Here is a 10,738-nt window from a genome sequence, read left to right as displayed (position 1 = left end):
CCCTTCGGTTCCTTTTCCGCCTCTTAGTATCGGCACGATAACTTGGTCAGCTGCTATATGCAGGCCCACGTCTCCCTGGTATTCCTGCACCACAAGAAGCTGGTATTCAAAGAAAAGCACAAAACAAAAAAAAAGCAGACAAAACACTAACAAGGGGGTTTGCTGAGATTGGGTGGGGGGCAAAGAGTGGAGAGAGGGGTCGACCTCAGAACATGTGAAACTATTGGTCCGCATCCATGCGTTCACTCCACGATTTGCGCTGCAGCGGATTTCTCGAATGCGTGCAGTTGTTAGGCAACGGGCGGGGGTAATATACGACGTGCTCCAGATCGAGCGGGCGCTCCTGAAGGCACGGTGGCAGCGGGGATGCCGTGCCATCAGACCCCATCGGTGTGAACGGCGGGGAGACCTCGGAGGACGAGGAGGAGGGCGACGACAACTCAGCCGAGTCCTTCGTGCCAGAAGAGTCTTCCTTCGCAATACGCATATCACCGCTCGTGACGAAGGGGCATATGACATCAGGGAAGGGACACTCGCTGTTGCGGCCGATCTCACGTCCGCGGTAGAAGTTCGTCCAGCTCCTCCCGCGTCGTGTGTTGCCCACTGTATCGAACCTGTCCACGACGAGGATCTCCGTCATCGCGGACCCGGAGTACGTCTTCAGAGTGTGCACACCCGACACCTTCACCTGCAGGAAGGTGCGGCATGAGTAGCCGGCAGTGAATAGGGTGACAGGGGCGTTCTTCGGCACGATTATATGCGTCACGGGGATACCGAGTTTGCATTCGCGGCTCACGGTGTTGTGCACCACGTACTCGTGCAGGGGAATCTTAAATTTGTGCGACTCCACACGTGAACTCATCTCCACTGCGGTGACGAGGGTGAACACGATCTTTGTGATGGACGCGAGGCCGTTGGTGTTATCAATAACCGCACGGAATGAGATGGGCGTCCCCCGCATGCAGATGATGCTTTGCAGCGTGAGAGAGATGGAGACGGTGCCCTTCTTGAAGACGCCGCAGATGGGCACCTCAAGGCTCTGCTCCCACAACGGCATGCCCTGCAATGCGGCATCGTAGCTGCTGGCAATATCTGCCACCGGGTCTGGCAAGGGCAAGGACGCCTCGCTGTTGGCTGCTGGTGTCCCGTTACCGTTGCCACCGTGCCCATTCACCTTTGCTCCATTCCCCACGGCGCTGTTGTTCCGTTCAGTGTCCTCTTTGAGACTGAGGCTGTTGGTGTGGCACTCCTCGCTTTCATGCGCCACCCAGCTGTTCCCCGACGGCTCGCTCAGCTTCTTTTCCTGCCCCTTCTTACTCTTATCCCCCACCTCAGGGGCTTCTTCTTNGACGGCTCGCTCAGCTTCTTTTCCTGCCCCTTCTTACTCTTATCCCCCACCTCAGGGGCTTCTTCTTCTCCACCGCCCCCCGCTTCCTTCATCCCTTGTTCCTGCTTCCTCTTCCTCATCTTCTCTTGCTCCTTCTTCTTCCTCTTCTCCATTCTCCTCCGCTCCTTTTCTTCGTGTTCCTTTTCTTTCCTCTGCCGCCTAGACAGCTTCACCAAATCGACGGCGTGGTCGAGCGGGGTTGTGTCATCGTCTGCGACGTCCAACCCGTTGTTTGCGTTGATGCCGTCCACGTTCACGTTCGCGTTGTAGAGTGGGATGCGGTGCTCGATCAGCAGGAAGTTGCCACCAGCCAAGTACTCGCTTTCTTCTCTATACAACATATCGCGATCCTCCTGTTCGGCTTGTCTGTCGCCCATGCCCTGCATCTCCAGTGTGTCCTGCAGTGCGGAACCCTCCCTGCTCCCACCAGCGATGGAAGCGATCGTGCCGGACTCTAGGCTCTTGTGCACGGTGACCCACTGCCGTGGGTTCACTGGCAGCATGCACACAACAAAGTACACGCGGTCCTTCACCAGTGAGCGACTGCCACTGTACAGCTTCGCCTTAATGCTGTACAACAGCTTTGAGTAGCCACTTCCGTGGTGATCACTGTACGACGGCGGCAGCGTCTCTGGCAGTCGCACGCTGAAAGGGAACGTGTACGTTCCCGGCATGAGTCCCATTGTAACGATGTTGGGGCCAATCTCAGCGCTATCTGTTACGCTAACGCCGGCGTCGCTCCAGTGCCCGCTGCTGCTCTTCTCGGAGCCCCGCTGCTCGTCACTGGGCGGTAGCAGACCGGCCAGGATGACTCTCTGGCGGTAATATGTGGTGTAGCGTGACTCGGTGTCTATCCGCTTCGTAAAGGCCGTGCCGAAGCGGGTTACCTCCTCGCCGCGCAGGTGCGCCTCCAACAAAGTATACTTCAGAGGGGCGTTCACGGTAATTTCAACAACACCCCGCAGCATATCGCCCGGGTAACGCTGTAGTGTTTTCAGCAGCACGCGAAACGACGAGACATGCTTGGAAGAACGGTGAAAATCCATTGGGAAACAAACCCTTGGTCCACGCTCTACTCTTTTTTGTCCTTTTGTCCTCTCTCTCTCTCTCTCTCTCTCTCTCTTCCTTTCCTTCGTCTGTCAAAACTGTCTCACGCACTTGTGGCAATACCTTTGGCTTCAACGGCTTTAACTTTTCCCTCTTTTTCAGAGGAAGCCAATGACTCTACTCTCTTTGTTTTGTTTTTCTTCTTCCTTTCTTTCGCCCCACTCTTGCTGTTGTGTTTTGTCACGATGCTACTACTCCGCACAGCCGTTGTATGATTGCGTGCGTGTGTGTCACTTGCTTCAATGCAGCCGCGATGGCCCAAATAAACCAAGAAAAAAAAAATGTCACAGTACTAGTGCCGACCCTCACCCCTCACTGCTGCTGCTGCCGCGCGCGGAAGGAAAGATATCCACCCTGGTTGGTTTCCTCTTCGGGAAAGCGTGCCGCCTTGCTCGTGTAGATATGTATATGTATACCCTTGCAGGTGTCTTGTACAACACTTCCAGCGTCGCATGTATGTGTATGAAAGCGAGAGAGAGAGAGAGAGAGCGAATATCAGGACAGAATAGCGGGACTGGGACGAGTGGGAAAGACCCACAACGAACCCAGAAAAGTGTGGCGCCGCACAACACCCCCAACACCACGCGCTCACGTCTGGCGAAGTGTGCGTCGCTTCTTCACAGGCGGCGACGCCAAGCCCTCTGTTGCAGTCGTTGCGAACTCCGACGCGTCTGTCACGGATGCTGTGGTTACTGTTGCTGTTGCGTCTGGTGTGGGCGTTATCTGCTGGTCGCCGCTCTGCCGTGTGGTCGTGATGGATGGCGTCTCGACGGCGCCGCTGCTGCTGAGCCCGCCGTGCTCGGACGGCCGTGGGGCGCCGCTTGGCCGCAGCGGTGTGCTGCTGTCGATGGGCAAACCAACGAGCTGCTCTCTGCGCCGTTTCATCTCCGCCGACTGCTGCAGCACCTTGGCAAAGGAGGCGCGGAGGTACTCGAGCTCGTGGTTCACAATGTTGGTGAGCTTAATACCGGGGATGAAGACTGGTGAGCCCTCCGCCTCGAAGACGGCCATGCTGCGCTGCANCTTCTGCCGCCGTATCGCCTTTACCTCGTCGACGAGGCGAACCACCTCCGCGACGTGCGGCACGTCCTCCGCGGCTGCGCTGTTCTCGCACAGCTTCTTCACCACCTCGAAGAAGTAGAACGGCAGGGACTCAAACGTCGCCTCGTTCTCACCCTCCCGCTCCACGACGCCGCGAAGGTACGGTAGCGCCACGAAGGGCGGCGGGTTGATGGTGCATGTGTCGGTCTGGCGAATGTGCAGGGCGAGCCAGAGCGGCACGTCGACGGGGTAATTTGGGGCGAAGGGGCCGTAGCGGCCGCCAAACGCCGTCGTGACGCGCGGCATCGTGAAGCGCGGCACCATCGTCACCGTCACCTCCATCGCGGCGAAGGAGGCAAAGTGGTAGGAGGTGAAGCTGCTGCTGCCACCAGCCACTGCCGAGGAGGCGGCAGTCACTTCGCTCCTCATTCAATAGACCTTGCAGTCTCCCCCTCCTCTTTTTTTTTTCTTTATTACGTGTATATATATATATATATGTGTATGTGTATGTGTATGTGTGTGTGCCTGCCTTCTGCAGCCCCTGCACCGCCACCACTGCCCAGGCAATTTGGTAAATAGAAGAGAAAGCAATGCCAAACTGCTCCAGCACGCGTCATTGTAAAGGGAAATACATTTCCCTCTCTCTCTCTGTGTGTGTGAGAGAGAGAGAGTGTGTGTGTGTGTGTGCAACAACCAGTGAGATGCATTGGAATCTTTTTCTATTCCCCTTTGACCCTCGCCTCCCCCGTCATCATCACCACCACCATCCTCAGCGTCATCAGAGCCATGGACACACCACACGCAAAGAAAAAAAAAAAGTACACACGCACATACAAGCACAGACCCGCACCGGACAACGACAAGGACAACCCCCTCAGTTCACGTGGTCGTACAAGTATGATGCCAATAGAAAACGTGCCAAGAATGCCAAAACGCAGAACCCTACTTGCACCTTCAGCACTGCCTTGGTCAAGTGACGCTCGTGCATGTCCCCACGCAGCCACAGAATGGCATTCAATAGCGTGTAGTTTCGACTGTTTTGAAGGATGTCACGCTTCGCGTCCCACCGTGGCACACGATGGCGCGGACACGGAACAATGTGAAACAGCTGTGGGAGGGAGATGACAAAGTTGATAATCTGCGGAAAGAAGAACAGCATCAGCGTCTTGCTGTACAGCCCCGTCACCCCGGCAACGGAGAGCACGGTCCCTGCGAAGTACGTGTAGCTATCGCCAACGAAGATGCGGGCGGGGTATCGGTTGTAGCGCCACAGCGCCATGCTCACACCGACAAATGGCGTCAGGAGCCCAATTGCCATTAGTTGGTGGAGCGACCCCCCGCTGCTGTCGCCGCTGCGGTGTGGTTCCTTCTCAAGCCGCAGCTGCAGAATGTTGTACAGGATACACGCGAGTGCAATTATGATGCTCTGCCCCACCTCTATGCCATTGACACCGGCGAGGATGTTGATGCTGTTGGTGCAGAAGATGCACAGCATGCTTAAGTAGACGAGGTACAAGCAGCCAAGATACACCAGCGACGTGTGGAGGTACGGCACCAGCGGGCGCGGCACAGCGACAGAGACACTGCCGTCGTACGTCAACACCAGCGGCAACGAGCCGATCGCCGACAGCAGCAGCTTGTGACGCCACCGCAAGTCTAGCACGTCGTCGACGAAGCCCAGCAGAAGCATCACGGTGATGGTTGTCACCGCGCCGTCCACCTGCCGCGCCAGCGGGCCGAAGACGACCAGCATCTGCACCACCACCACGCAGAGGTACACCGCACCCGCGAGGATGCCGAGGGACTCCGGCACGATGAGCCGCTTCTCCGCGTCGTCCATCTCTCCGAGCCGCCTCCCCGCGATGCGCCGCCGCCGCTCCTCCGTAGTCTTGTTGATGTCGATGCCGTACACGCCACGCTCCATCAGCTTCATGCGCACCGGTTGCATGAAGTACATCGCCAGAAGGTACGCCGCCACACCACCGAGGAGCGCGACGGTGAGCTCAACGAAGTGTGTGCGCATCGACGCCCCAATGTTGAGCAGCGCCACGCTGATCGGGTGATGTGCGCCGTCCATCGCCGTTCCCCTGCTGCGGGTCTGAAACACGTCCCGTTGCTGTCGTGTTTAACAGCACCTCACAGATTGGCTGCTGCTGCTACTGCTTTTCCTTCGCACACCCCCCAGCCACCCTCTTTCTCTCTCCCTTCTCTATTTCTCTCGTGCTGTTTCTTGCTTTGATTTTGTTTATCTTTGTTGTTCGCTATATAGCCTGTTCGGTTTTTGTTGTGTTTTGCCTTTCCCCTTTTGTTGCTCGCCCCTTCCACCCCTGCGGAAGGGCCCACGACGAGTCTGTGCGCTTCACGCGTGGCGATGTGTGTGGGAAAGCCAACAACAACAACAGCAGCAGCAGAGGCCAAAGGAAAAAAAAGGCAAACATGCAGGCCCAAGCAAAGACCCGCACAGGAACCACAAGCGTCCCCCACCCCCTCCTAACAACAAAACAACAACAAAAAAGAAAAAACGCACGCAGGCAGAAGTCGCAGCGGCTTCCTTGAATTTGTTGATTAACGAGAAAACCCCGCGTCGCCCGCACGGAGGTGGCACAGCACACACACACACACACAGAGAGAGAGACATACAACACACACAACGGATACACGTGCGCCACTTATCAATCTTCCCACATCTCCGGATCGCTGCGGAACAGAGCACCGCCACGGCCTCTTGGCGCATTCTTCGTCTTGCTCGCTGGTGATGTGGATTGTGGCGCCCGCTCAACTGCTTCGCTGGACGCATCGCCGCTGTCATCATCATCATCATCCTCTTCACTGGACGCAATTTCCTCGTCCTCGTCCTCCTCCTCCTCATCATCATCGCGTGTTGGGGCCGCAAGCTGTGCGGCGGACCGGCCCCTCTTCTCTCCCCGTGCCACTTGGCGCAGTGCCCAAAACTGCTGGGACCGCGCCGGTGAGAGACCTGCGAGGAACGCGGCAGTCTGCCGCAGCACCTCCGCCGAGACGGTGGGATCCTCCTCGCCCTCCTCGAGCACCACCACCACTTTGCCAGCCACTGCTGTTGCTGGCGCTGCAGCCACCCCACCGGGTGCGTGTCCCCTCTTGCTCGACGATTGGCCCGTCGGAGTGGCAGACTTCTTCTTATTCTTCGACACGGTCCGAGAGACGGGAGCATCAGCAGGAGAGCTGCCGGCAGCGGTGGCGTTCGCGGGCTGAAGATCCGAGAGAAACAGCGCTGCCGTCTCTTCCTCCGTCAGCGGCGCGGTGCACCGTTTCTCTCGTGACGAGGGCGGCGCTGCCGCCTCCAACTTTGCGGCCTTGCGCCGTTGCGTGATCTGTGAGCGTCGCCCCATACAAGACGAGTCGCTGCGAGGGGGCTTCCAAGCCATCGTAATAAGAAAGAATAATAATAATAATAATAATAATAATAATAAGGCAGACAAGAAAAAAAGAGAGAGAGAGTTTTACGCCACTACAGCATGCACCCAAACAAAACAGAGCCTGCGTGCATGCATGTATACGCACGAGTATGGTAGACATATATATATATATATATATAGATAGATAGATAGATAGAGAGAGAAAGGGAAAGCGCAGGCAACCGCCCCCCCGCACGTGCGCCGCAACGACGTGGGGAGTCTACGTTGTATACTCATGCCGTATTTCCCCCAAATGAGTGTACGTGTAGGTATGTGTACATATGAACATCATGCTTGTCATGGGCCAAGAAGCGTGCAGCCACATATATGTGTGGGTGCGAGAGAGTGTGAGAGAGAGAGAGAAAGCGTACGCAGCAACAAGAACAACAACAACAACAACAAAAGGAGCAACCCATCCCCTCTTTTTCTTCTCCCTCGCGGCAAAGGCAATTCATCCTCACATCGGCATGCGGGGTGTGGGGACCTTGTTTGCTTCTTCCTTCGAGCTGTGTTTTTCTCCATGCTACGCCTTGGCCGCCTTGCGTTTCTTCTTGTTCTTCTTCTTCAGCACCGCGAGTGCCTGCCGCGTGAACATCCCCCTGATCGCGGACTGGATCATCGACACCGCCTCGTACTCCATGTTGGCCTGCGTCTCCGCTGCTGTTCTCTCCGCCTCCTCCCGCTGTTGTTCCTCCTCCCGCTGCGACTTGAGCTGCACCTCCACCTCCTTGTCCTTCTGCGCCTTCTGCAGCCGCTCCGCGCACTGCTGTCGTATCTGCTCCACATCGATCTTGCGCGCCTCCACGCGTTTGATCTCGCTCTGGTTCTTCTTGTCCCACCGCATCGCGAGTTCGTCCATCGCCTCGGTGCGCTCAATGAGGTGCTCCTTGAAGTCGTTGTGAACGCACTCCTCCACGCGCTCCTCCCACTCGCTGCCATGCATCGCCTCCAACACGATGCGCTCCTCGTCAGTGGCCTTGCGCTGCATGGTCTCGTGCGCCGCCTCCACCTCCGCGCGGACCATTTCGTTCTGCTCCTTCAGCCGCTTCTTCTCCTGCCGCAGGCTCACCTTCAGCTCGGCGACGCGCTGCCGCCGCTCCGCAATCTCCTTCTCTTTCAGCGCCTTTTCCGCCTTGAGGTCGTGTTGCAGTTGCTTTACATTCTGGTTCAGCTCCTTCTCCTTCAGCACAAGCTCATCAGCCCAGCGCTGCGCACTCTTCTCGTCGGCGATCAACTTGGCGAAGCGCTCAAAGTACGACATGAGTGGAATACGTGGCGCCGCCGGGCCGCGTGCCGCCCGCCTCATCTGTGTCGTGCTACCGAAGCGGTTCTTCGCCAGGGTGCCCTCTTTCACTTCGGTGGCAATACTCTCAGAATAGGCGGAGCGATCGTACCGGCCTTCGCTGCGCAGCAAGGCACCCGGTGTATTTGCGGTCTTTGTCACGCCGTACCCCGTTGTGATCTCGCGAATGACGGCCTGCAGCAGCTGAATGAGTTCTGAGCGCTCATTCCCCACCTTCTTCCAGTTATCGGCATCATTGGGGTTGTCCTTCAGTTGTATAAAGAGCGCCTTGTTGTGCTCGCGCAGCCGCCGCGAAGTCTGCCGCAGCTCCTCCATGATTGCCGTCTTCTCGTGGTCCTGCACGGCGGCGAAGCAGTTGCGATCCAGCTCCGGCTCATTCGGGTTGGGATTCACCTTCTGCGTTTGCCGCAGCAGCTCGCCGTAGCGCCGCTCCAACCGCTGCTGTTCCACCACCAGGTCTGCCACCGTGGGGCGCCCGCACCGCTGCATGCTTGCTGCTGTCACCAGCGCAGCATTCATCGCCCGCACCGTCTTGCGTGAGAGATCTTCGGACTTCGAAGGCAGCACCGCCGCCTTGCGGGGAGCCGTGGCGGACGATTTAGTCTGCTCTGCTGCTGATGCTCCGTTACCTCCAATATGTGGGAGAAACGACTGAAGGGGACCATCCTCTGGTGCAGTGGTATCGAGCAGTGCCAGCAGCTCGAGCCGCTCCACCGCTTTCTCCAGCACCGACACGATGCGGTTTGCGGAGAGAAAGCCGAGCGGCACGGCATCCAAGTCGCGGTCCTGTGGGATGTTCTGAGTAGCATTGAAGAGGCTGAGCATTTTATTGCTGCTCACCATTGCGGCTGCTGGCGCCGCGCTCAAGGAGCGCGGGGCGTTGATGTTATTCATGTCCGGAGCGCTGCTGAGTGGTCTCTTCTTGTCATTGTCTAGTTGTTTCATATTCCTTGCTTTTTCTCCCTCCTGTGTCGTGTGGTATCGACAACAAAAACACAGCAACGCACACACACACACACACACACTCACAGACAATTTGCTGCTTCCCTCCCTAATGGACTAGTTCGTGCGTGCGATATATATATATATTATACATGAGTGGGAGAACAAGGGGAGAGGACACGAGTGTACGCCTCTGCAGGGACAGTTCGCTCGCGTGTTCAGCACAAGTTGGGCACCCACGGACACACAACTCACACGTAGTTACAAGAGAGGATTATTGGTGGTAGTAGGCGGAGTAGTCAAGACGGCAGCTGCTCACAACGCAGCCCGCCTCTGCTCCATTTCGTTGTTTCTCTCTTCTTGGTTACTCGCAGCGCAAAAACAACAACAACAGTGCACGCACACACACACACACGCATCACCACATGGGAATTGAGACGGCCGAAACACACCGACGCATTCACCCACAGACAGAAAGAGAGAGAGAGAGAGAGCTACTTTCAATATTTCTCGAACAGCCGCAGCAATGTGGCGCGCGTCTTTCTGGCTCTTGTTGTTGTTTTTGTTAAGAGTTGAGTTGCCACTCCGCACGGCACTTTGTACACTGGTAAAATATTGTCTGTCCCTCGTCGGCACTTCGTGTCTGTCGCGCAAAGACCTTGCAGTGTCTGTGCACACCACACGACTCGCAGAAGGCCTCCTCCAGGACTCGGTTGTCAACGTGCGTGGTACCGACCGTGGCAGTGGTGGTTGCCTCTGCCGCCCGCGCCTGCACCTCAACCTGCGCGGCGCGAATTTCCGCTGGCGTGAAGAGGAGCGCTGCTGCGGTGTTACTGCACGCTTCACGTGGGTACGCTTCATGCGCTGGCGACTGCAGAGTGTTGCAGCGCTGGCACCATGTTGTGGTGTAGTGGTGGCGATGGTTACCGTGCTGCTGGTGTTGTTGCTGCTGCTGCTGCTGCGGCATCCAGTTGCCGCACAGCGCGCAGCACGCCGAGCCCATCGCAAGGACACGGCTGGAGGTTGACGCGGCCATGGGCTACTCCTTCCTTCCTTCCTTCCCTCACTGTGTGGAGTTGATTCACTGGGCGTCTTCCGGTGCGTTCACGCCTGGCGTCACCCCGTTGCCTTTGCTACAGCATTCACAAACAAACAAGCAAAAAAAAAAAANTGTGTGTGTGTGTGTGTGTGTCTGTATGCATGCGAAGAGTATCCCATGCTCGCACAGTAACAACAAGACCGCAGTGAGCTCTGTTATGACGTGACACGCACTCGGCCTGCAGCAGACAAAAATGGCAGCACCAGCAGCAACAACAATAGAGGCTGCGTCAAGAGTGAGGTGGAGGTCCCACCAACGTGGCGGCACGCGGAGAGGCAAAGCGTGTTAAGCAAACATTACACATGCACAACGCCCGGCAACAATGGCAGGTCGCCGCAACTCGACTACAAGGAAGTAGCACCCTGCCGAATGCTGCGGAACCCGTCTGCTGTTCTGAGCCGGCTATACATATATGTGTGTGTGTG

At 57.0% G+C, this 10,738-nt stretch overlaps 7 protein-coding genes across 7 annotated transcripts; all 7 read right to left on the bottom strand.

Moving 5' to 3' along the window:
* Positions 1–220: 220 nt before the first annotated feature.
* DQ04_06041060 (hypothetical protein) lies at positions 221–1,057 on the bottom strand (the record flags this gene model as incomplete). Its single annotated transcript, XM_009314508.1, has 1 exon — positions 221–1,057. One exon carries the CDS (start codon positions 1,055–1,057, stop codon positions 221–223), a length of 837 nt encoding a protein of 278 aa, XP_009312783.1.
* A 233-nt stretch (positions 1,058–1,290) lies between these two features.
* On the bottom strand, positions 1,291–2,433 carry DQ04_06041050 (hypothetical protein; the record flags this gene model as incomplete). Its single annotated transcript, XM_009314507.1, has 1 exon — positions 1,291–2,433. The coding sequence occupies one exon, from the start codon at positions 2,431–2,433 to the stop codon at positions 1,291–1,293; it is 1,143 nt and encodes a 380-aa protein (XP_009312782.1).
* Positions 2,434–3,082: 649 nt separating this feature from the next.
* On the bottom strand, positions 3,083–3,964 carry DQ04_06041040 (GINS complex subunit 2; the record flags this gene model as incomplete). Its single annotated transcript, XM_009314506.1, has 1 exon — positions 3,083–3,964. One exon carries the CDS (start codon positions 3,962–3,964, stop codon positions 3,083–3,085), a length of 882 nt encoding a protein of 293 aa, XP_009312781.1.
* A 445-nt stretch (positions 3,965–4,409) lies between these two features.
* DQ04_06041030 (putative UDP-N-acetylglucosamine-dolichyl-phosphate N-acetylglucosaminephosphotransferase) lies at positions 4,410–5,612 on the bottom strand (the record flags this gene model as incomplete). Its single annotated transcript, XM_009314505.1, has 1 exon — positions 4,410–5,612. The coding sequence occupies one exon, from the start codon at positions 5,610–5,612 to the stop codon at positions 4,410–4,412; it is 1,203 nt and encodes a 400-aa protein (XP_009312780.1).
* Positions 5,613–6,207: 595 nt separating this feature from the next.
* On the bottom strand, positions 6,208–6,903 carry DQ04_06041020 (hypothetical protein; the record flags this gene model as incomplete). The annotated part of the gene is made up of 1 exon (XM_009314504.1): positions 6,208–6,903. One exon carries the CDS (start codon positions 6,901–6,903, stop codon positions 6,208–6,210), a length of 696 nt encoding a protein of 231 aa, XP_009312779.1.
* Positions 6,904–7,492: 589 nt separating this feature from the next.
* On the bottom strand, positions 7,493–9,217 carry DQ04_06041010 (flagellar associated protein; the record flags this gene model as incomplete). The annotated part of the gene is made up of 1 exon (XM_009314503.1): positions 7,493–9,217. One exon carries the CDS (start codon positions 9,215–9,217, stop codon positions 7,493–7,495), a length of 1,725 nt encoding a protein of 574 aa, XP_009312778.1.
* Positions 9,218–9,779: 562 nt separating this feature from the next.
* DQ04_06041000 (DNA-directed RNA polymerase) lies at positions 9,780–10,250 on the bottom strand (the record flags this gene model as incomplete). Its single annotated transcript, XM_009314502.1, has 1 exon — positions 9,780–10,250. One exon carries the CDS (start codon positions 10,248–10,250, stop codon positions 9,780–9,782), a length of 471 nt encoding a protein of 156 aa, XP_009312777.1.
* Between the last annotated feature and the right edge of the window lie 488 nt (positions 10,251–10,738).

Source organism: Trypanosoma grayi, assembly GCF_000691245.1.
Source record: "Trypanosoma grayi strain ANR4 Tgr_604_V1, whole genome shotgun sequence".
NCBI lineage: Eukaryota > Euglenozoa > Kinetoplastea > Trypanosomatida > Trypanosomatidae > Trypanosoma > Trypanosoma grayi.
Note: the sequence above shows the minus strand (reverse complement) of the source record. Positions and strands in the feature narration are given on the sequence as shown.